The 21,438-nt window shown below is 44.4% G+C and overlaps 1 protein-coding gene across 1 annotated transcript in view; it reads right to left on the bottom strand.

The window, feature by feature from the left end:
• Positions 1–3,071: 3,071 nt before the first annotated feature.
• Positions 3,072–21,438, bottom strand: part of LOC144495272 (5,6-dihydroxyindole-2-carboxylic acid oxidase-like) — a 33,676-nt gene continuing 15,309 nt past the window's right edge. The window contains exons 4-6 of the mRNA XM_078215342.1: positions 15,123–15,302; positions 6,409–6,555; positions 3,072–4,559 (exon numbers count right to left, since the gene is read on the bottom strand). Coding sequence (XP_078071468.1) covers positions 4,351–4,559; positions 6,409–6,555; positions 15,123–15,302 — 536 coding nt within the window. The 3' untranslated portion in view covers positions 3,072–4,350. The remainder of the gene's footprint in view (positions 4,560–6,408; positions 6,556–15,122; positions 15,303–21,438) is intronic.

Genomic DNA, 21,438 nt, shown 5'->3' with positions numbered 1-21,438 from the left:
TCCTGTGGGGAGGTACTCTAAACCCTGCTGGAATGAAGTACTCCTGGCAGAGTGGGAGATTCAATCGGGCCTGGGAAGTTCCTGATAATCGCATGCAAAACATATTTAAACCATATTTTAAAAAGGTTCAAATCACTTCCTTGCCTTCCCGCCGGTTTCCAGTGTGGCCTGGTCTCCGACTGTTCTCCGGCTCTGGGAGATGTGCATGTGTTCCCGGTGCATGCGCAAATCCCAGAAAAAGGCCAACGACGCACATCTCCCAGCCCGACCCGCCAGAAAAGTTGCGGGTCACGATGGGAGAATCGCCCCCATTGAATCCCTACAGTACAGAAGAGGCCATTTGGCCCATCAATATATGCATATCAATCTCTTGTTCATTTACTGCAATGCTAATACAGTTGTGATGTTTCAAATGTGACTAGCTCCCCTTTAAATCTGCAGAACACCCTGGAAAATATTGATGGCCACACAGGGAGAAAGAGGAATGTTTGACTGGAGAATGGATCAGGATCCAAGAAATAAGAGCACCATGTATTCTACATGTTATAAAGGGAGCATTTTATAGGATAACAACAGTCCTTGTGATAAGCCCTCAAGATGAATCGGATCCAGTTTTAGACGGCATCAAATTATTCCACCTGATATCTTAAAACTGTCGGAAAGAATAATCCTGATAGTCCCACTACTGAATTTGAAATTAAAATATGTAAATACTTTTTTCAAAATGTTGGTTTCGTTTTTATAAAAATGATATTGAATTTGCTGTATTAGCCATTTAGTGTGGTTGTAGCTGGCATATTTTTGTGCTGAATTGTGGGCCAGGTTAAGAGGAGCGAAATGACCTGCTTCATGACAAAACAGTTCAGCCTCTGCTTGTGAGCCAGTAACCAGTTTCTTAGTCAACTGCACCATCTAGTGGCAAAATTGCCCATTTATTTTCTCTGATTTAGGGCCCAATTCTCCCATTGTGATGCACTAATCTTTTGGCACGTTGGGTTGGATGATGCCCGCGTAGGCCATTTCGCGGGATTCCCACACATGTTCCTGACGCATGTGTATCTCCCATTGCCAGAGAGCAGGCACGGTGGAAACCACGCTGGAAACCGGCGGGAAGACCAGGTCAGTGATTTTAATTTATTTTTCATGTAATTTAAATGTCACTATCAGGCCCGGGATTGGATTCTTCAGCCCAATAGCATCTCCCACCCCGCCAGGAGTATTTCACTCTGGTGGGGTTTAGAGTAGCTCCCCACGTTCAGGGAACTAGCGGGACTCCCTGCTGGAGTGAAGGGGGGCAATTGGGGCCCCCCCAATGGGTCGGATGGTGGGAGAGTGGTGCCCTCTGGGCTTGAGCACCCTGGCAGTGCCAACCTGTGCCCCCGGCACTGCCCAAGGGGCAAAGTGTCCATGCCCAGGGGGCATCTTGGGAATGCCCACTGGGCATTGGCCAGTGCCAAAGGGGCGGGGCCTATTGTGGGAAGGGCATAGGAGCGATTGGTGGGGGTGGGGGTTCGGGCTGCTACTCTGCATGGTGATCGGTCAGGGCTGGAGGGAGGCCAGCGATTGGGGCGGGCTGGGGGGGTGCTGGTCTGCTGGGAGTCTGCCCCCCATGGGTGGGGGGATAGTCACTACTGACAAGGGGGGGGGGGAGGGGCTGGAGATTGGGGTGCTCCTGGACAATGGGGGGGGAGGGGAGGGGTGGTGGTCAGAGCTAGTCCAGGAATGCCTGTGGGGCCACGATCGGGCCAATGAGGAAGGGGAAGGGGCTGGAAGGGCTGCACTGCAGGGGACCAGGGCTGGCCAGCAATTGAGCTGACCAACAAACTGCAGTCTGACAGATCGGGGCCACTGCTCATGTGCAGAGTTCCGGAACTATCAGACTCCAGCACGAATAGGCCCCGCCCCCGAGCTTTTAATGATCTTCACGACTGTGACCTCTGTATTGCACAGAGTGTGGGAGATTCAAGTCTGAACTCCCACTGAAAAAACAATTGTGATTTACAGCAGTTTTCCCATCAATTCAACATTTAGAATTTTTGGGGGAGAATCGGGCCCAAAATATTTCGATGGCCAAGGAACTCTGTGGGGACATGATGCCGCAGTTACACCACTTCCATGCAACCGTGCTGTAGACATCCATAGGATTTGGAGAGGGATCTCCAGGAGTAAACCATTGGTGATGTCCACCAGCATCTGTGGCAGCCATTCCACTGAACATCCTGGAAACCACAGCATATTCCACTACCGTGGCTGTACTTGGGTCAATTGACACTATTCCCACTTGCATGCTTATTTCTGAAGCACTACCCACAAGAGTTGTGGCAGGAATGCACAACAATGCTCCATGAAATGAAGGATAGCACCAAATTCCAGTTTCCATCTATCTCGATTTCACCGGTCTTTTTTGCAACCTTATTTGGCCCGATTTCCATGACATCTCTCAGTTCTCCCTTATCTGTGATCAATCCGGCCTCCATCCTAGCTTCTTGCCTTTCCCAACTAAATCCTGTCTGGTGCTGAACCTCTTCATGTGCTGCCTCTGCCTGTTGAACTCACTGAAAGTTTTTAAAAATGTGTTCCTGGCATGTGGGCATCACTGGCTAGGCCAGCATTTGTTGTCCATCCCTTATTGTCCCTGAAGGGGCAGTTGAGACTCAAGCACATTGTTGTAGCTCTGGAGTCACATGTAGGCCAGACCAGGTAAGGACGGCAGATTTCCTTCACTGAAAGACACCAGTCAACCAGATGGGTTTTAACAACAATCAACAATGGTTTCATGGTCATTATTAGATTTTTAATTCCAGATTGTTATTGAATTTAAATTTCACCATCTGCAAAAGATTACTAGTCCAGTGACAATACCACTATGCCACCACCTCCCCTGCGTGCTGCAATCTTTAATTGAAGACCACTGCAAGTTATTTTTTCTGCTTACCAGCTTCTTCCATTGACTGACACCATATTGTGCTTGAAAATGGAAAGTTCTCCACCACTGCCACCATGTTGTGTTTTTCTTCTCCTTGTACTTACTTGGTAACTAAACATCAAGGCACCAACTATGTATAGGGATTAGTTAATGCATAGGTTCATTTATTGAGGATTTAAGAAGCTAGTACAACTGGAGAACATGTGCACATGATACATTGCATTATTCCTCCTTTAGTGATGTATGCAGGAAAGATAAAGATGTACCTCACAAGTTCCTGTTCTCAGCTCTCTTAGTTGCCTTATTTCACATGGGTAGTAGTTCCATTACCAAGCAAAGACAAAAGAGAGAGGAAACTCTATCCCACTCCTGGCATACCTAGACATATGCGGGCTGCAGAGCTTTTACCCGATATAGGGTTGTGGTTCACACACAAAGCAAATTAAATTATACAATTTTAACCGGGCTACAGGAATGGAGATCCTTCGAGGTGTACATATATGTCTTCAATGCCAGATTAATAATTTGTGGAAGGCTGCTAAGAGCAGACAGCATCCTTGGCTTTATAGAGGCACAGAACACAGAATTTTATCATGTTATGATCACTACTTCCGAGGGGATCTTTTACTCTGGAGTCATTTATTAAATATGCCTCATTACCCGTTACCAGATCCAAGATAGCCTGTTCCCTGGTTGGCTCTATGACACATTGTGCTAGGAAACGATCCTTAATGCACTGTATGAATTTGCATAGCTACACTTTCCAACTTGATGAACCAAATCAACATGTTTTGGGGTCTTTACACTACTCCAATGTCATCTCTCCTTGTGATCCTCATCAGCGATGATCTCATATGGTCCCCCACCAACGGTGGGACCAGAGGCCATTGAGGCCCCCTGGGTGGTCAGGGGCGGGGGAAGCGTCATACAATTTGATTTTTCCCCTCGCCGGATAAACGGGTCTGAAACTCTTCCATTTTCATGTTCGTTTGGCACTTACAATTTTGATACAATCAACCCCAAAGGCTTGTTTGATCCAGTAATTCATCTTGTTTCGAAGTGTTGCTTTGCATCATGATCACACAACAGCACCAGCCACCATGAGATTATTCATACAAGTTTATTGGAGTTTTTGTTTGAACATTTAGCAGAAAAGTAACTTTGTGGTCTACAAGTTATCTCCAATACTTCTCAATTTTAAACCCCACTCAAAGCCCTAACAACGACCATGAAACATTAAAAGCCATAAGCAATCATTTTCATTGTAGGTGGCCTCGTTCATTTATTACTACAGCAAGTCCAGAGATTCAAAATTCTGTGGCTTATTGATCTTTGAACTAAACACAGGAAATCGGTTTGTTTTCCTAAAGCACATTGGCATGGTATGAAAGCACAAAAAAGGATCAATTGAATCAGTTAACAGGCTATGGGGTTTTTGGGGGTATTGTTGGTTCATCATAATCGGAGTAATGTGGATACGGAGTCTGTAAAAGAGGTTCACTCAGTTCACTTGCAGCGAGCTTTCTTCTTTTGTTGCGTAAAGCTAATGTAGAGAATGCGAAAACAATAGCAACCAACACCAGAGCAGCCACAATCCCCATGGCTATCATCTCCAACAATGAAAACGACTGATCTGTGGAGGATACGTAAAGTTAAAAATATTTCATCTAGTCCAAAATTCAGCAAGGTATACATATATCTACGATGATGAACAATCTCAATGTTGTGTATAAAATTATGAAAGGCAGAGATAGGGTGAACGGTGGGAAGCTTTTCCCCAGGTCGGTGGTGACGTTCACGAGGGGTCATAGGTTCAAGGTGAAGGGGGGGGGGGGGGGGGAGGTTTAACACAGATATCAGACGGACATATTTTACACAGAGGGTGGTGGGGGCCTGGAATGTGCTGCCAGGCAAGGTGGTGGAGGCGGACACACTGGGAACGTTTAAGACTTATCTAGACAGCCATATGAACGGAGTGGGAATGGAGGGATACAAAAGAATGGTCTAGTTTGGACCAGGGAGCGGCGCGGGCTTGGAGGGCCGAAGGGCCTGTTCCTGTGCTGTATTGTTCTTTGGTTCTTTGTTTCACTCCCTCTCGGTATTGCAATTTGATGCACCAAACCGTTAGTATTTATGATCCTTTTAAAGGTGTTTCACAGATGAGTAATGCTTGGCCTGGAATTCAAAATGCTTTTTATTGAGAAGGAAAACTATTCAGTACAGGTCTGTTCAACATTGGTCATCAACTTTGAAGCTAAAAATCTTAGAAAATTGAAACTTTAGGAAAAAAAGTAATTGTTTTTCAAACAAACACAAGAATGTTTAGTTGTCAGAATTTACACTGAACGTTGACACAATTAGCTAGCAATGGGAACTACTTGCCTGGCCATTGGAAATGATGTGCAGCATAGTTTATTTATTTGTTAGTATCACAAGTAGGCTTATATTAACACTGAAATGAAGTTACTGTGAAAATCCCCTAGTCGCCACATTCTGGTGCCTGTTCCGGCACACTGAGGGAGAATTTAGCATGGTCAATGCACCTAACCAGCATGTCTTTCTGACTGTGGGAGGAAACTGGAGCACCCGGAGGAAACCCACGCAGACACGGTGAGAATGTGCAGACTCCACACAGACAGTGACCTAAACTGGGAATCGAATCTGGGTCCCTGACGCTGTGAGGCAGTAGTGCTAACCATTGTGCCACCATTTCGCTCCATCAGCATCATGAATCAGATGTTTTTACACATCAGCTATGCTAGGAAATGATCCCTAATGAACTGTATGAATTTGCATAGCTACCCTTTCCAACTTCATTAACCGAATCAACATTTTTTGGGGTGTAGACACTACTGCCGAATGTCATCTCTCCTTTGTTGTCTTTGAAATTAGCTGAAATTTCTGTTCTTATATATAGCCATACAAGTAAAGCTGATGAAAAGCAGAACAAAGAAGGGAGTCACATGGAGCATTCATCCCTGAAAAGGAATAAGATTGTGGAAGAAGTTGCCATGCAGTGGCAGGGAAGCAGACTACGCTGATGTGTAAAATCACTGACAACTATCTGAAAGCAACTGCATGGAGAAAATGGTTTGGAAAGATATTCTGGACAAATAACGTAAAATGCAATTACTTTTTGAACAAGGAACACCGTTCCCCATGATCCCCATTTTCTCGTGCACTGTTTAATCTGTTTCGTCAATTATTGAATTCCATGAACCTGTATTAAGTGTATTGTGGCTTTGGTGCACTTTCTGTTCCCGCACCAACCTAATATAAAGGCATTAGACAGAGAAATGCTAGACCTGTGAAATGAATAGTGGCTTTCAAGAGACTAAGTTTTTCAAGTGTGCTTATCCAGGTCAAGGCAAAGTAGCTTCAGGTTGTTATTTTTTTAAAGCTCAAGCCTGGATGAAAGCTGCACAATTATTAGGCATTTTAAAACACAAATGCTCAAGTTAATAGTTACATAAGGAGCTTACTTGGCCATTGAACATCATAGGTGTAGCCAAGGTTTTCAGCTGCTGTCAGAAACATTTCCGCATTGGTAACGGGAGGCCAAAAAGGAACCATACTGTACTCTCGATTATGTCCTATGGGAGCATTTTCAAATGGAAAGACTGATAAACCTGGAAAAAGAGAGGGGCAAAAAGCTGATTTTTATCAACAAGATGGTATAAACTAGGTCGAGCAGGCAGCATATTTTTATTGTATTACAAACAATGCACAAAATACTTCAAATGCTGGAATTCCAGCAAAAAATATTGGAAACACCCAACAAGCAAGCAGAGCAAAATGTTTTGGGTGCGGACCCTTCCTCAGTAATGGAAGATTTGAGTACTGTTGAAAAAAAGATACAACTGTTGAAGCTTTTTGTCTTGCACTTATCACGATACATTTGCCAGAATGCAGTTAGTTGTAAAGGGAAGCATAATTTATACTGAATGAGCAGAAAGTGCTGATTGACTGCCAAGTGGACTCTTGGTGGTATTGCCATGGTGATTTTACCAGGGAACAGTTAACTGCCAAGCTTTTGTTTAAGTTCAAACCAGGCAGATTAACACTGATTGATCAAGGCATTGCTCTGGGAAATGAATCCAGTGTGGCTTACTTACACATACTAGAAGCTACATATATTCACAGGCAGGGCCTGTCATTTAAAATTGGACATTTTTCAAATAAACAAATTCTTGGGAGGTAGCCATTCCCTGCTTCACCTGCCTGGTTTGAATTTAAACAATAAGCTTGGCAATTAACTGTTCTCCAGGCAACACTTCTATCAATCAGAAACAATGTGCTGATCAGCACTTCTTGTTCATGCAGTTTAAATTGTTGTTTCCTTTATAGTTGATAGTCTTGTGAATCTGTCCTGATGAATGCAAGACAAAAAGCTTCAACAGCACGTCTCCTTTTTCAGCAATACTCACATTCTCTACTACCAGATGACTAAACTATATTATCGGATGACTACATTGGAAATTATAGTGGAACACTGGAAAAAAAAGGAAAACACAAGGAAATAAAATATGATGTAGAGTGTTTGAATGGAGAACAGGACATGGCTACAGGAAAGAAACAGTGTGTTTTGGTTAAGCAGGACATAAAAGTGAATCATTTTTCACACGGAGCACACCCTCCACCATATTGTGTGGCATTTTCTCCATGCAAAAGATTCACAGATGGACAATCGTGTAGCTCAAAACCATGCATCCATGAGATGCTATGAATATCAGCCATAGCTGAATTGATTTGATTTATTGTCACATGTATTGGGATACAGTGAAAAGTATTGTTTCTTGCGCGTTATATAGACAAAAACACACTGTTCATAGAGTACATGGGGAAGAAGGAAAGGAGAGGGTGCAGGATATAGCGCTGCAGTTATAGATAGAGTGAAGAGAAAGATCAACTTAATATATAATAGATGCATTCAAAAGTCTGATGGCAGCAGGGAAGAAGCTGTTCTCGAGTCGGTTGGTATGCGACTTCAGACTTTTGTATCTTTTTCCCGGTGGAAGAGAGAATGTCCGGGGTCGGGGGGTCCTTGATTATGTTGGCTGCTTTGCTGAGGCAGTGAAAAGTGTAGACGAAGTAAATGGATGGGAGATTGGTTTGCGAGATGGACTGGCCTACGTTCACAACCCTTCGTAGTTTCTTGCAGTCTTGGTCAGAACAGGAGCCATACCAAGCTGTGATATATTGGCAAGCATGCTTTCTATGATGCATCTGTAAAAATTAGCGAGAGTCGTAGTGGACATGCCAAATTTTCTTGGCCTCATGAGAAAGTAGAGCCGTTGGTGAGTTTTCTATATATACTATATAACTATAGAGTTAGCGCGGAGGGACCAGGACAGATTGTTGGTGATCTGAACACCTAGAAACTTGAAGCTCTCGACCATTTCCACTTCATCACCATTGAATTGTATTCAGTCATAATATTTAACCTCATGGCCTGGCATATCTCTTACTTTACCGTAACCATGTTAGGTGACTACGTCTGGTTGAATAAGTTCAGGAGAGTATGCCAGGAGCAGCTCTAAGGATACTAAAATATATGATGCCAGCCCAGTGAAACAACACAAGACTACATGCATGATACACAGAGTGAGCAGCATGCTGTAGACAGATCCAAGTGATCCAACAACCAAGCTGTGCAGTCCTGCATTCATGGTGGACAATTAACCTTTCTAAGTCTCTGATTAAGCCACAACTAGAGTGTTGCATACAGTTCTAGTCATCATGCTTTAGGAAAGAAGGATGTGAAGGGCAAGGAGGAGATTTACCCAAATTGTTCAAAGGATGAGGGAATTTAATACATGGTTATGTTGGAAAAGCTGTTGTTGTTCTCATTGCAAAAAAGAGGCTCGAGAGGCAATTTGATAGAGTTTGAATAAAGGAAAGATTTTCCCATTAGCTGCTGATGGTACAAAGGCTCAGAAGGTTTTCAGCAAGAGATATGGAGAGACTTACACAGCAAGTCAGAATGTTCTGGAACTTATTGCCCATGAAGGTGATGGAAGCAGAGCTGTAAAATTAGTCCTTAAGGAAATTGGATAGGCACTGGAGGGAAACTTGTAGGGCGGCACGGTAGCACAGTGGTTAGCACTGCTGCTTCACAGCTCCAGGGTCCCGGGTTCGATTCCCGCTCGGGTCACTGTCTGTGTGGAGTTTGCACATTCTCCTCGTGTCTGCGTGGGTTTCCTCCGGGTGCTCCGGTTTCCTCCCACAGTCCAAAGATGTGCGGGTTAGGTGGATTGGCCAGGTTAAAAATTGCCCCTTAGAGTCCTGGGATGTGTAGGTTAGAGGGATTAGCGGGTAAGTATGTGGGGGTAGGGCCTGGGTAGGATTGTGGTCGGTGCAGACTCGATGGGCCGAATGGCCTCCTTCTGCACTGTAGGGTTTCTATGATATATGGATTGATAGCCCCAGATAGAACTGACTTTATCACTCCAGAGAGACCTGGTATGCTCAATAGTGTGAACAGCTTCTTGCTGTGCTGCAATGCCTCCATGACTAAACAACTGGAGGAGGATATTTCAAAAATAACACCATCCTCAAATGGTGGTGAAGCTCAAAACCTCAGTGCAAAGACAAGGTTGAAGTCTTCACAATTATCTTTAGCCAAAAAGTGCCAAGTTGATGAAATACCTTGGGCTCTTCCTGAGGTTCACAATATCACAAATGCCAGTCTGCAGCAAATTTTAATCACTCCATGTCAAGGAACAACTGAATGCACTGGATATAGCAAAGACTATGGTTTCTGATAATCTATAGGAAATAGAAAGATAGAGCAGATGAATGTATGGTCGGAGGGATGGTAGAGGAGGAGGGTATTGAGATTAATTTTTGGGGGAGTGGAAAATTGTACAGGGCAGATAGGTTGCATCTGAACAGAATTGGAACCAATGTTTCTGCTCCTGCGATTGGGGGAAGTTAAAACGATTTGGCAGGTGGGTCACTATGAGGAGCTAACACCAGAAAGGAAAACCAAGATGCACAAACAATTGGGTGAGGCAGAGTGCACTAGAGTAATGAATAATAATGTATTAGGTGGGATCAGTGAAAACAAATGCAATAAGACCTCAACTTGGTTTATTCTGCATGTATGTGAATGCACAAAGTGTGCTTTATAAGGTTGGTGAGCTGCAGGTGCAGGTAGGCACATGGAAATATGATGCGATAATGTAGACCTGGCTCAAAAAAAGGAAGAACTGGGTAATAAATATTTCTACACACAAGGGGAGGGGAGGGAGTTTAAAAGGTTTGTCCCACCAGTCGATCGGCGTGGCGAGTCAGTAAGATCGGACGAGATGGAGAATTGGGTTTGTGCCCGGTTTTGCGCCTCTTGTGATGTTACTGGTCCCGTTTTGCTGGAGGGCGTGAAGTCTATTTCAATATTCAGTAGTTAACTTAAATATTATTGATGAGTCCTAGACGCGATCGCCTGGGCTCACTTGCACTTACCTGCTCGGAGGATCATATCTGGTCCCCCATGAATGGGGATGAGGCATAATGGCCTTGCTGGTGGGACCGGAGGCCATTGAAGCCTCCCAGGTGGTCAGGGTCAGAGCTGGCCAGTGCTCTTTGGATAATGTCAGCCTGTACTGCCCACCAGGCAGTGCCAAGGGCGCAGGGCCATTACAGGGAGTAAGGAGTTGCTCTGCATCGGAGGTAAGTTGGGATCGGCAATCAGTGGAAATGGGGAGGAGGTGGGGTGATGTCCAGGCAGACAGGGAGTGACAGATCTCCCAGTGTGTACACAGTGCATGAAAGATCGGGGCGCCTGCGCAATGGCACCCCTAGAGCTCAGCAACTGGCTTCCTGGCATGAATAGGCTCCGCCCACTCCTTCTGCTGATAAGAATCACATCTGGATTCTTTCTTTTCCTAAATGCCATACAATTGCGATTGGAAGCTCGCCCACAAAATTGGCACGATTCGCTCCCATTTTCACACTCATTCAGCATTTAGAATTTTTTTGCTAAGTTTGCCCCCAAGGTGTTCATAAAAGATAGAAAAAGGAAGAAAGCAGATAGTGGCAATGTTGATTAAGAATATTCCTCCAGTGCAAGAGAGACAGGATGTCCGAGAGGGGTCAAGGACAGAATCTATTTGGTCAGAGCCAAGGAAAAAAAGAGATGCTATTGGACTGCTAGGTTTATGGGCTACTGACTATGAAGATATATAAGAACACATTTTCAAGAAAATTACAGAGTCGGAAAAACTGTAGGGTAGTTATAATAGGTTTTAGTTATCCTAATATAGTTTGGAATAGCAATAGTGTGAAGGGCAGAGACAGAGAAGAGTTTCTGCAATATATACAGGAAAATTCTCTTCATTAATGTTTCTAGCCATCGAGGAAAGATGCACTTCTGGATGTGATTCCTGTGAATGAGATGGGGCAAGTGGATCAGGAGAATACTTATGGGACAGTGATAGTAATAGTTAGCCATGGAAAAGAACAGGAAGCAACCAAGAGTAAAATGAATTAACTGGCAATGGGTGGGGGAGGGAGCAGTTTAAATAGAGTGAGAGCAGGTCTGGCTCTGGTAAAAGAAAATCAAATCAAAGATTGGCAGGCAAAACTGCAACAGAACTATGGATTGCCTTTGAAGAGGAGGTAATTCAGGCGAGGTAGATTTCCATGAGCAGGAAAGATGAGGATAAATAAAGACAGAGATCTCTGGATGAAGGAAGAGATGGAGAGTAAAATTAAACAAAAAAATTATGCATATAACAGATATCAGTTTGATGACATAGATGAAGCAGAATATAGAAAGTACAGAACTGAAGTCAAAAAATGAAATAAAAGCAGCAAAGAGAGTGTGTGAGGAGAGAGTGGCAGCCAACAGAAAATGGAATCCAAGGGTGGAATTCTCCCATCCTATCCTTGGGAAGTTTGATGCTGGACAGGAGTGGAGAATACAGCAGGAACCAAAATCTCCTGCCGCTTAAAGAGTTTGAAATTTGCCCAGTGGTGGGTTTGTTCTTGCGGCTGGTGCTGTGACTAGAGTCATAGAATCATAGAGGTTTACAACATGGAAACAGGCCCTTCGGCCCAATTTGTCCATGCCACCCTTTTTTTTTTAAACCCTAAATTAATCCCAATTGCCCGCATTTGGCCCATATCTCTCTATACCCATCGTACCCATGTAACTATCTAAATGCTTTTTAAAAGACAAAATTGTAGCTGCCTCTACTACTAACTCTGGCAGCTTGTTCCAGACACTCACCACCCTCTGAGAAAAAATTGCCCCTCTGGACACTTTGTATCTCTCCCCTCTCACCTTAAACCTATGCCCTCTAGTTTTAGACTCCCCTACCTTTGGGAAAAGATATTGACTATCTAGCTGATCTGTGCCCCTCATTATTTTATAGACCTCTATAAGATCACCCCTCAGACTCCTACGCGCCAGAGAAAAAAGTCTCAATCTTTCCAGCCTCTCCTTATAACTCAATCCATCAAGTCCTGGTAGCATCCTAGTAAATCTTTTCTGCACTCTTTCTAGTTTAATAATATCCTTTCTATAATAGGGTGACCAGAATTGCACACAGTATTCCAAGTGTGGCCTTACCAATGTCTTGTACAACTTCAACAAGACATTCCAACTCCTGTATTCAGTGTTCTGACCGATGAAACCAAGCATGCCGAATGCCTTCTTCACCACTCTGTCCACCTGTGACTCCACTTTCAAGGAGCTATGAACATGTACCTCTAGATCATTTACATCTGATGAATGCTCATTAAAATAGTTGCTCATTGGAATCTGGTCAGGTCTTTCAAAATGCCATCACACCAGTGCAAAATCACATCAGCCGCAAAGCCGTTTGAACAAAAGAGTGACCCTTCAGTTCACTCGATCTGCAAGGGGAGCAACAACACGCAGAACCTACCTGCCATAGTGCTTCCGTGCTCCTACTGTGCTGAATGCCACTCTGCTGGGGCAGACCGCTTTATGCCCTCCAGCCCTATGCCTGCACTGTGCTGTGGGACGCATTCAGCCTCCACTGGACTGGAGTTTGACTGTGGGCAGGGTGCGAAGTGGGGGGCTGGGTTAGCTGACAAAGACAAGGGAGCAATGGGGAAGGAGGACACTGCACGGGGGCACAATTGCAGGTACAATGACAGGAAGAGGGGCAAGGAGATGGATAATGGATGGCAGAGGGAAGGGAAGGGAAGGGGAGGGAACTGAACCCTGACCGGGCTCAACAAACACTGACAAACAGGGACAGATATCACATCACTTATTGAAGGGGGTGCATGTGAATTTCAGATGGGGTGGATCGAGGTCCATGTGGGGCATGGATACCTCGCAGTTGATGAGCATACCAGGAGGTTGGGAATGTTCACCAAACAATGACTCGATCCAGAGTGTCTGCTGGGGGGATGCTGGGGGATAAAGGCCATTGGCTGATGACACTGGTGCATCAGCCTCAGACTCATGCCGAGGAGAGGTATAGTGATGCTCGCAGTTCCATACATTCCTTCAGAGCAGACCATAGGACTTCTGAAGATGTCAGGACCGCTCAGGTGCAGTACCCACCGGAGTGAGTTTCCTCAATGATCATATCTTGCTGTCCCCTTCACAATCTCACAATGGAAAGAGGTGAGTCCTCCCCAGAGGATGAGCAACATGACAGATGGGCTGGTGGTGTGAAAGTGTCCATGTGAGATTGAGGGGGTGATGTTCAGCTCACATTTGGCATCAAAAAGAATGGCAATGTGGGTGGAAAATCCGGAGAGATTTTCACAAGTGATATACAAAGGACGAGAACTTAATTTAATGGATTTGAATAAATTTTAATGTCATTACCCAGCACCCACACCTCGCGGAATATTAAAACCTCACAATGTGACGTCATGTTAGGTGAGATTTACAACAGCTTGTTAAAAACGAGATTCAGACAAAGGGATACCACCAGGGGTGCAAAGTACAGCCCCTGGGTGGGAGGAATGTGTCCAGACAGTGCCCTGGAATTTCCCCCTTGCACAGGGGAACAGCAGTGTCAATCTGGCAATGCCAATCTGTGCTGGGACAGTGCCAAGGGCAGGCCCGAGTGGGAGCCCCAGTGTGGGGTGGAGGGGGTCTCCAGTTTTTTGCACAGTTGCGGGGTGAGGGGGTGGAGAATAGTGGTGATACTTCCACAGTGATGGTGGGGCACCGAAGAAAGCCTCCAGTGGGAGGAGGGTGTGTTGGAATAGGGAGTTTAAGTTTAGTTCCGATCGATGCATCTCGGTGGAATTGGTTTTGCCAGAGTAATGGCATAAACCCTGACTACTTTAAGTCAGAGGCACTCAAGATCTAGTGAGAAAATTGGATTGTGTAGTGTCGAGCCTGCTGGCTGACTTTGGGAGGATGAACTAGCTCTCAACTCTTAGATGCATAATTATTGAGGCCCCAAGAATGGAATCGGGCATGATTTCACCCATATTAGATATGGGAATGACCCAGCAGGAGCTTCCCATCACTGTACTTAGACAAGAAAATGAAAAATTCTACCCCAATGATAAGCATATAAGCAGAGGAGAAGAAAGGCCAATTAGGGGCCTAAAAGAGGATTTGCACAGAGACAGAAGATATGAATGAATACTTTGCATCTGTCCTTACCAAGGAAGAGGATGCTGCCAATGTTGTAGTGAAGGAGGAGATAATTGAGATACTGGATGGATTAAAATTTGATAAAAACAAGATGTTCGTAAGGATGGCCGTACACAAAATTGGTAAGACACCAAGACCGGATCTGGTGTACCCAAGGGATGTGAAGGTATTGGAGAAGGCACAGAAAAGACCCATTCATATGGTTCCAGGGATGAGCGATTTCAGATATGTGGATCGACCATATGGTTAGATTGTCCCAATTTTACCATTACATCACTGTTGCCAAGTCAAAATCTGGGAGCTCCCTCCATCACAGTACTGGAGGTGTACTTACAGTTCGAGACAGCAGTTCATCACCAGTTTCTCAAGAGCAATTAGGGATGGGAAACAAATGCTGACAGTGATGCTCACATCTCAAATGAATATAAAAATAGAGCGTCAAGTTATTAAATGCAACATTGCTATTACGTGGGTAACAGATACGTGTTGAAATATGTCCTCTTATAATAAATGTTCAAGATCTACTTGAAATCCTACAGAGAGATAAATTTAATAAAGTCCAGCAATAGTAAATAAAATGAGATGGTGTTATCTTACCTGCCTTACTCCTCTTCAACCACTCATCAAATATTGCATCAGTAAACGTATGCAGTAAAACAAAGATAGGGTCATTTGGGGACAGATGGGTTTGTCCGCCAGTGCCGTTGAGGAATAAATGTGCCAGATTGTGCAAACTGCGAAATGATGGATCGTACCTTCCTGAAGGATCATTATAACCTAGAAGACAGACCACAGCCAATTCATAGTAAAGAAAACTGGTTGGAAAGACAGTACATTTCAAATCATTCTAACCTAGCGCAGAGACCTTGGGTGGGATTTAGCAGGCCTGTTGGCCAAGGGCACTAATCCCGTAATGGCCACTGAATTGCGCGAGAGACCAAAAGCAGGATTTGCGATAGCGAGATTTTGGAATGTGATCTTCCTGGGTTCTCCCCTATGATGCCCAGAAAGGCCATGAATCCTATTTGCATCAATTTGAATGTATTGTAATATACTTAGCATGATTAATGTTGCTCCTTCAGCATAAATCATTCCATCCGCCAGGTGTGGTGTTATGCTGTCACCGTGATCTCCGAGAGGGAGGAAGGAGATGAACTAATGTCTTCAACTAACATCAGGGAGTCCAAGGAGCCAGAAACTGCTGGCCAGCTCCGTAGAGGCAGGGTGGTTATCGGGATGGGGGTTGCAGCTAAGTGTGGGTGGTCCCGAAGTCTGTTGCCTCTGCTGTTTTTAAAGTTCTTACATTAGCCTGCTGTCTGTAGGCATGGGGCGGCTGTAGCTGCAGGCTACATGGAGTGGGCTGGGTGGATGATACCCCAAAAAGAGAAGGGAAAATGGTGCCTGGATTGTGGGGAAGGGACGGCTGGCCCAAATGAGGCATGACAGCAATGAGATCTTGAATGATGCAGCCTGAGGAAGGGTGCCTATTAGTTTTGCCTCTCCCTGAAGCAGAAAGTAATTGTGCCCTCTAACATTCCTGAGACTCATGCTTGCCAAACTAATTGGCCGAAGAGTTAACCCTTAACAATGTCAGCTGCAATTTCAAACTCTGAGAGAAAATAAAAATCCCATCTCTGTCCTGACAGGGTGACCCTTAATTTTAAAATGGTGCCCCTAGTTCTGTACTCACTCACAAGAGGAAACATCTTTTGCACACCCCCCCCTACATCCACGTCCAGTATCTTATAGACATCAATCAAGCCACCTCTCAACTCTTCTGAACTCCAGTGGAAACAAAACCATTCTGTGCAACCTTTCCTCATAAGACAACTCATTTATTTCAGGTATCAATCCAGTAAACTAAGCGTGACTAATTTACCAATAACTGATGTTTGACTAATTGCTCCATAATTTCCTGCTGTCCCTCTGTTATCTTTCTTAAATGTGGAGATGCTGGCGTTGGACTGGGGTAAACACAGTAAGAAGTCTCACAACACTGTGGGTGGCACAGTAGCACAGTGGTTAGCACTGCTGCTTCACAGCTCCAGCGACCTGGGTTCAATTCCCAGCTTGGGTCACTGTGTGTGGAGTTTGCACATTCTCCTCGTGTCTGCGTGGGTTTCCTCCGGGTGCTCTGGTCTCCTCCCACAGTCCAAAGATGTGCGGGTTAAGTTGATTGGCCATGGGAAAAAATTGCCCCTTTGTGTCCTGAGATGCATAGGTTAGAGGGATTCGCGGGTAAATGTGTAGGGATATGGGGGTAGGGCCTGGGTGGGATTGTGGTTGGTGCAGACTCGATGGGCCAGATGGCCTCTTTCTGCACTGTAGGGTTTCTATGATTCTATGACCAGGTTAAAGTCCAACAGGTTTATTTGGCAGCACAAGCTTTCGGAGCGCTGCCTCTTTATCAGGTGAGACTCACTTGATGAAGGGGCAGCGCTCCAAAAGCTTGTGGCTTGTGCTACCAAATAAACCTGTTGGACTTTAACCTGGTGTTGTGAGACTTCTTACTATCTTTCTTAAATAATAGAGCGGCATACCAATATTTCAATCTAAGGTACAGTTCCCAAATTGAGAGTTTTGAAAAATTATAAACTCATACAACTACAATGTTTTTACCTAGTTCCTTTTAACCTCGAGATCGAAACCATCTGGCCCTGGGTATTTGTCACTCTTTAGTACCAATATGGTCTTCATTACTGTTATTTTCCTTGAATTAATTTTGGTGCGTCTCTGTACCTGATCCAATATTCGATACCTTGGAATCTTTGCTTGTTGACTTTGTCCTCTATTTAAACAGTTAAGTAGACATTCAATATGTCTACCATTTCCATATTTTCATTGACAATATTGCAACCACTTTGTTCCTGAGCATTCTCCTTTCCCTAATATAATTGTAACATAAGGTATTGATTTTGATATCCCTTGCAAGTTTTTTTCCATATTCCTTCTTTTCATACTTTTTGTAGCCATTATCGATTTTGCTATCCTTTATTTTTCTCTGCATCTTTGCCATCTGTGCGATGTTTTGTATTTCTATGCCCTGTTATATGTTGTCGCTTACTTCTTCAGTTGTCATTGGCTATTTCTTTTGGGAAAATGGAGCTCTTGCACCTTTGGGGTATAAACTGGCTCACCTTAAATTCTTCAAACACCTCTCTCTGGCCTTTCGTCACAGGCTTGTTCACTTTACTGTGGTCAATCCGTCTCCTCACACTGAAGGGAACCTTGCCTAAATCGAGAATTGTAGTACCTATTTTGTGTTTCGCACTTTTAAACACTAATTTGATCACGCTGTTAGGTTGCTAACTGAATTACCAACTAGGAACACAGAAGGGAGGAGCAGGAGAAGGCCATTCAGCCCTTGGTGAGTCTGCTCTGCCATTCAATAAGATAATGGCCGATCTGGCTGTGGTCAACTCCACTTGACAGTCTGCCCTCCACTCACATCAATCACTAACTCCAATGGGTATAGGACCAATCTAAAAGTCCCTTATCCCAGGAATGAGTTGAGCGAACCTTCCCTTAAGTGCTTTTAATACAATAATAGCATTTTTCCAAACAAGTAGGCCAAAACTGTACAGTATTCCAGATGTTGTCTCACCAAGGCTCTGTATAGCTGCAGTAAAATTTTTCTACTTTTATATTCCATTCCGCAGTCCAAAGATGTGCGGGTTAGGTTGATTGGCTATGCTAAAATTGCCCTTAGTGTCCTGGGATGCGTAGGTTAGAGGGATTAGTGGGTGGATATGGGGGTAGGGCCTGGGTGGGATTGTGGTCGGTGCAGACTCGATGGGCCGAATTGCCTCTTTCTGTGCTGTAGGGTTTCCAAGATTAAAATAAGTGCCAATATTCCATTTGCCTTCTCAGCTCTAATATGGCATGGCCCTTATTAGTTCAAGAACGTAGCCCTGTTCAAGTGCATTCTGGACACACAATAAATTCTTCTGGCATTGGGACATGCTTATCCCAATCAAAATTCCCCATTAAAACCACTTCATCATTGCTCCATGCTTACCCAATCTCCACATTCTGCCACTTGTCCTATATACAATATCCATTACTCATAAATTTTGTTTAACTTTACCAGTAAGTATCCACTGCGCACTTAGAACTTAGTATATTTCTTGTTATATCTTCTCTCATCTTGGAAGTAATTTCATCCTTAATCACTGAGGCTACCCACTCCCACCATACTCCCATCTTTCCGACAGACATCATTCGCCTTGGAGTTCTCTTCCCGAATGCACAGAATCATGAACTCTACCACCAATCGAGCAAGAGGAAAGGTCCTGAATCCATCCCAGCCAAAATGGGGATCAAATTCCACGCAGTTGTCGCCAATCTGATCCCCACTGGCCGTCCAGCCAACTAACTCAACTGGCTGCCCCTAAGGAGTCACTGAGACAACCTAGCATTTTACAAGCATGTTGTAGCTTGGAACTATGGATAATAATAGCAGAGACTCCAATTTCTTTCCATCACATGGTTGAACAAGGAATTTCTTTCACTCTTGCCATTGGCGTATATTGGAAGGATTTAGAAGTTGATACTCATGGTCATGTTATGAAAGCGCCTTCCTTCACTGGAGAGGAACATTACCCACTGCATCACAAGACCTGCAGACCTTATCAGCCTAATACGTTTAGTTTCTATCCCTGACCATCTTGAAACAAAACCCTGTAATGGATACCATGTCGTACCTCCAAGTAAAATCTGGAATTGAAAGTCTAAAAGGTGACCATGAAACCACTGTCCATTGTTGTAAAAACCCATCTGGTTCACTAATGTCCTTTAGGGAAGGAAATCTGCCATCCTTTCTTTGTCTACCTATCTGTGACTCCAGACCCACAGCAATGTGGTTCAGGGGCAATCAGGGATGAAGGCCTTGCTAATGACACCCACATCCATGAAAGAATAAAGAACGTTTTGACTTTGCCAAAGCAGGCTTGTCCATCCTTTTCTCCTGGGGGACCACATTTCAATTCCTTCCTCACTCGAAGATGCTGATGTGCAAATTTCAGAAAGGTATGGTTCGGCACAATGTTAAACATGAATTTCAAAATAAGAAACATATTTTGGAAAAAAAAGTTTAAAACAAAAAAAAACTGATGTTTTTTTAAATATGTAATAAATAAAGATGACCATTAGAGTATAAAATGGTGAGAAGGCGTGTCCAGCTTGCACTCAGTTGCAGGTGCTCACTCACGCTATTGCGAGATCAGGTGAGGGTACGTGATGTGTGTGAATGGGGGTGAATGAGAATGCTGAGGCTGGGAGTGAGCCAGATGCACACATTCACTCACTCACTCCTCACACTCACGTGTAGAAATGCTTATTGCATTTATGCACATTTGGATTCCACTCCCTCTTTCAATTAATTTTCACTCTTTCTTTATAAGACTTGTTAACCTTCCAGTGAGTACTTTGAATTTTGTACATCTGTCTTATCCTTGAACTGGTCCCTATGCCCTAGGAATCTTGCATGTTGACCCTATGCCATTTCTCCCACCACACGCTAATCTGCTTTACCCACGCTAATCAGCATGTGGAATTCTGAGTTATCCAGAGACTGTGGACTGGTAATTTAAAAATAAATCAGGTGGCCAGAAGGGGGGTGTTCTGCTCCCATTCCAGCAGATCCCATCCTTGCCAGCAGGGGGAAAGAGGGAGCAGCATGAATCACACAGGCCTGATGCAGGAACCTGCTGGACTATTTGATATTAGTGCTAATTTCAAGCAGACCTCATACATGCTGTTCCTAGGGCCCTCAATCTGCAGTGTGGAAACCCAGATTTTATGAAGGTGGGTAAGAAGTTGGTGGAGATGTATTTAAGTTCGAAGTGCCACGACTTGAAGTGATTTCAATCTTCATTCCTTCAAAAGTGAAGAAGGTTTTGAAGATTTCAGTTAATGTCTACTGCTGGACTACACTAATTGACAGGCCATCTGTTGTACCATGGAAAAAACACAATCAACAATCAAATTCAATAGATAAATCTGCTATTTTCGCATAGTGTTTAATTCACTGTCCTTTTTCTTCCAGGGATGCCTACCTGAAAGACATTCTGATCTTTTCTCAGACAGGATTTCCATTTGTCTCTTTCATTGGGCCCGATTTTACCAAAACTTTTCGCCCGAAATCGCAGTAAAGTTGGGCGTTGGGCCTTTAACGCGGTGCACACCCGATTCCTAGCAGAGCACGGCTTTACCAACACCCGATTTGGGCACGGGCCGGGCCCGCGCCTGGATCGGGCATGCATTTAAATTGACTTAATGAAGCGCATGCCCAACTACCACCAAATCCCACTTTACCACCGTGCGGCCCAATCTACGTCCGCGTTAACGACCTGGTAAATAAAAGTCGGAAGCCAGCACTTCCTCAGAGGGTTGGCAAGGAGGTTGCCCATGCAAGTCACCCAATGTTGCCCATGCAAGTCACATTCATAAGTAGGGGCACATCTGCCATGGAATGTGAGAGAAGAGTTGCCAATACAAGCTTCTTTTCACTATGGTTGGTTTCCCAGATGTAGTAAGCTCCTTGAATCTTATTTCCAACCAAGTTCCACCACAGGGACAATTCTACCAAGTGCACCACAGGACTCTGAACATTTGAGCATCAACAATCCAGTTACAGACCACAAATGTATTATACAGGTCACTACTTGCTCACTAGGCCACTGTAGTTTAATGACCTTTCTCATAGATAATTAGGCAGCACAAAGAGGATGCTACATTATTTGCAGTTTGCAAGATTCTCCCAAGTCCATCTGTCCCCCCCTCTCTGCTGTTTTGTATTTCGCGCCCGGTCGTGCTGCTTCGGATTTTTTTCAAACTGCGCATGCGCAGTTCACAACTCAGATCGGACCGCCAGCGCTAAGCACCGCCGACAGCGTGCATCGGGCCAGAGCCG

This window comes from Mustelus asterias, chromosome 6 (genome assembly GCF_964213995.1).
Source record: "Mustelus asterias chromosome 6, sMusAst1.hap1.1, whole genome shotgun sequence".
Lineage (NCBI taxonomy): Eukaryota > Metazoa > Chordata > Chondrichthyes > Carcharhiniformes > Triakidae > Mustelus > Mustelus asterias.
Note: the sequence above shows the minus strand (reverse complement) of the source record. Positions and strands in the feature narration are given on the sequence as shown.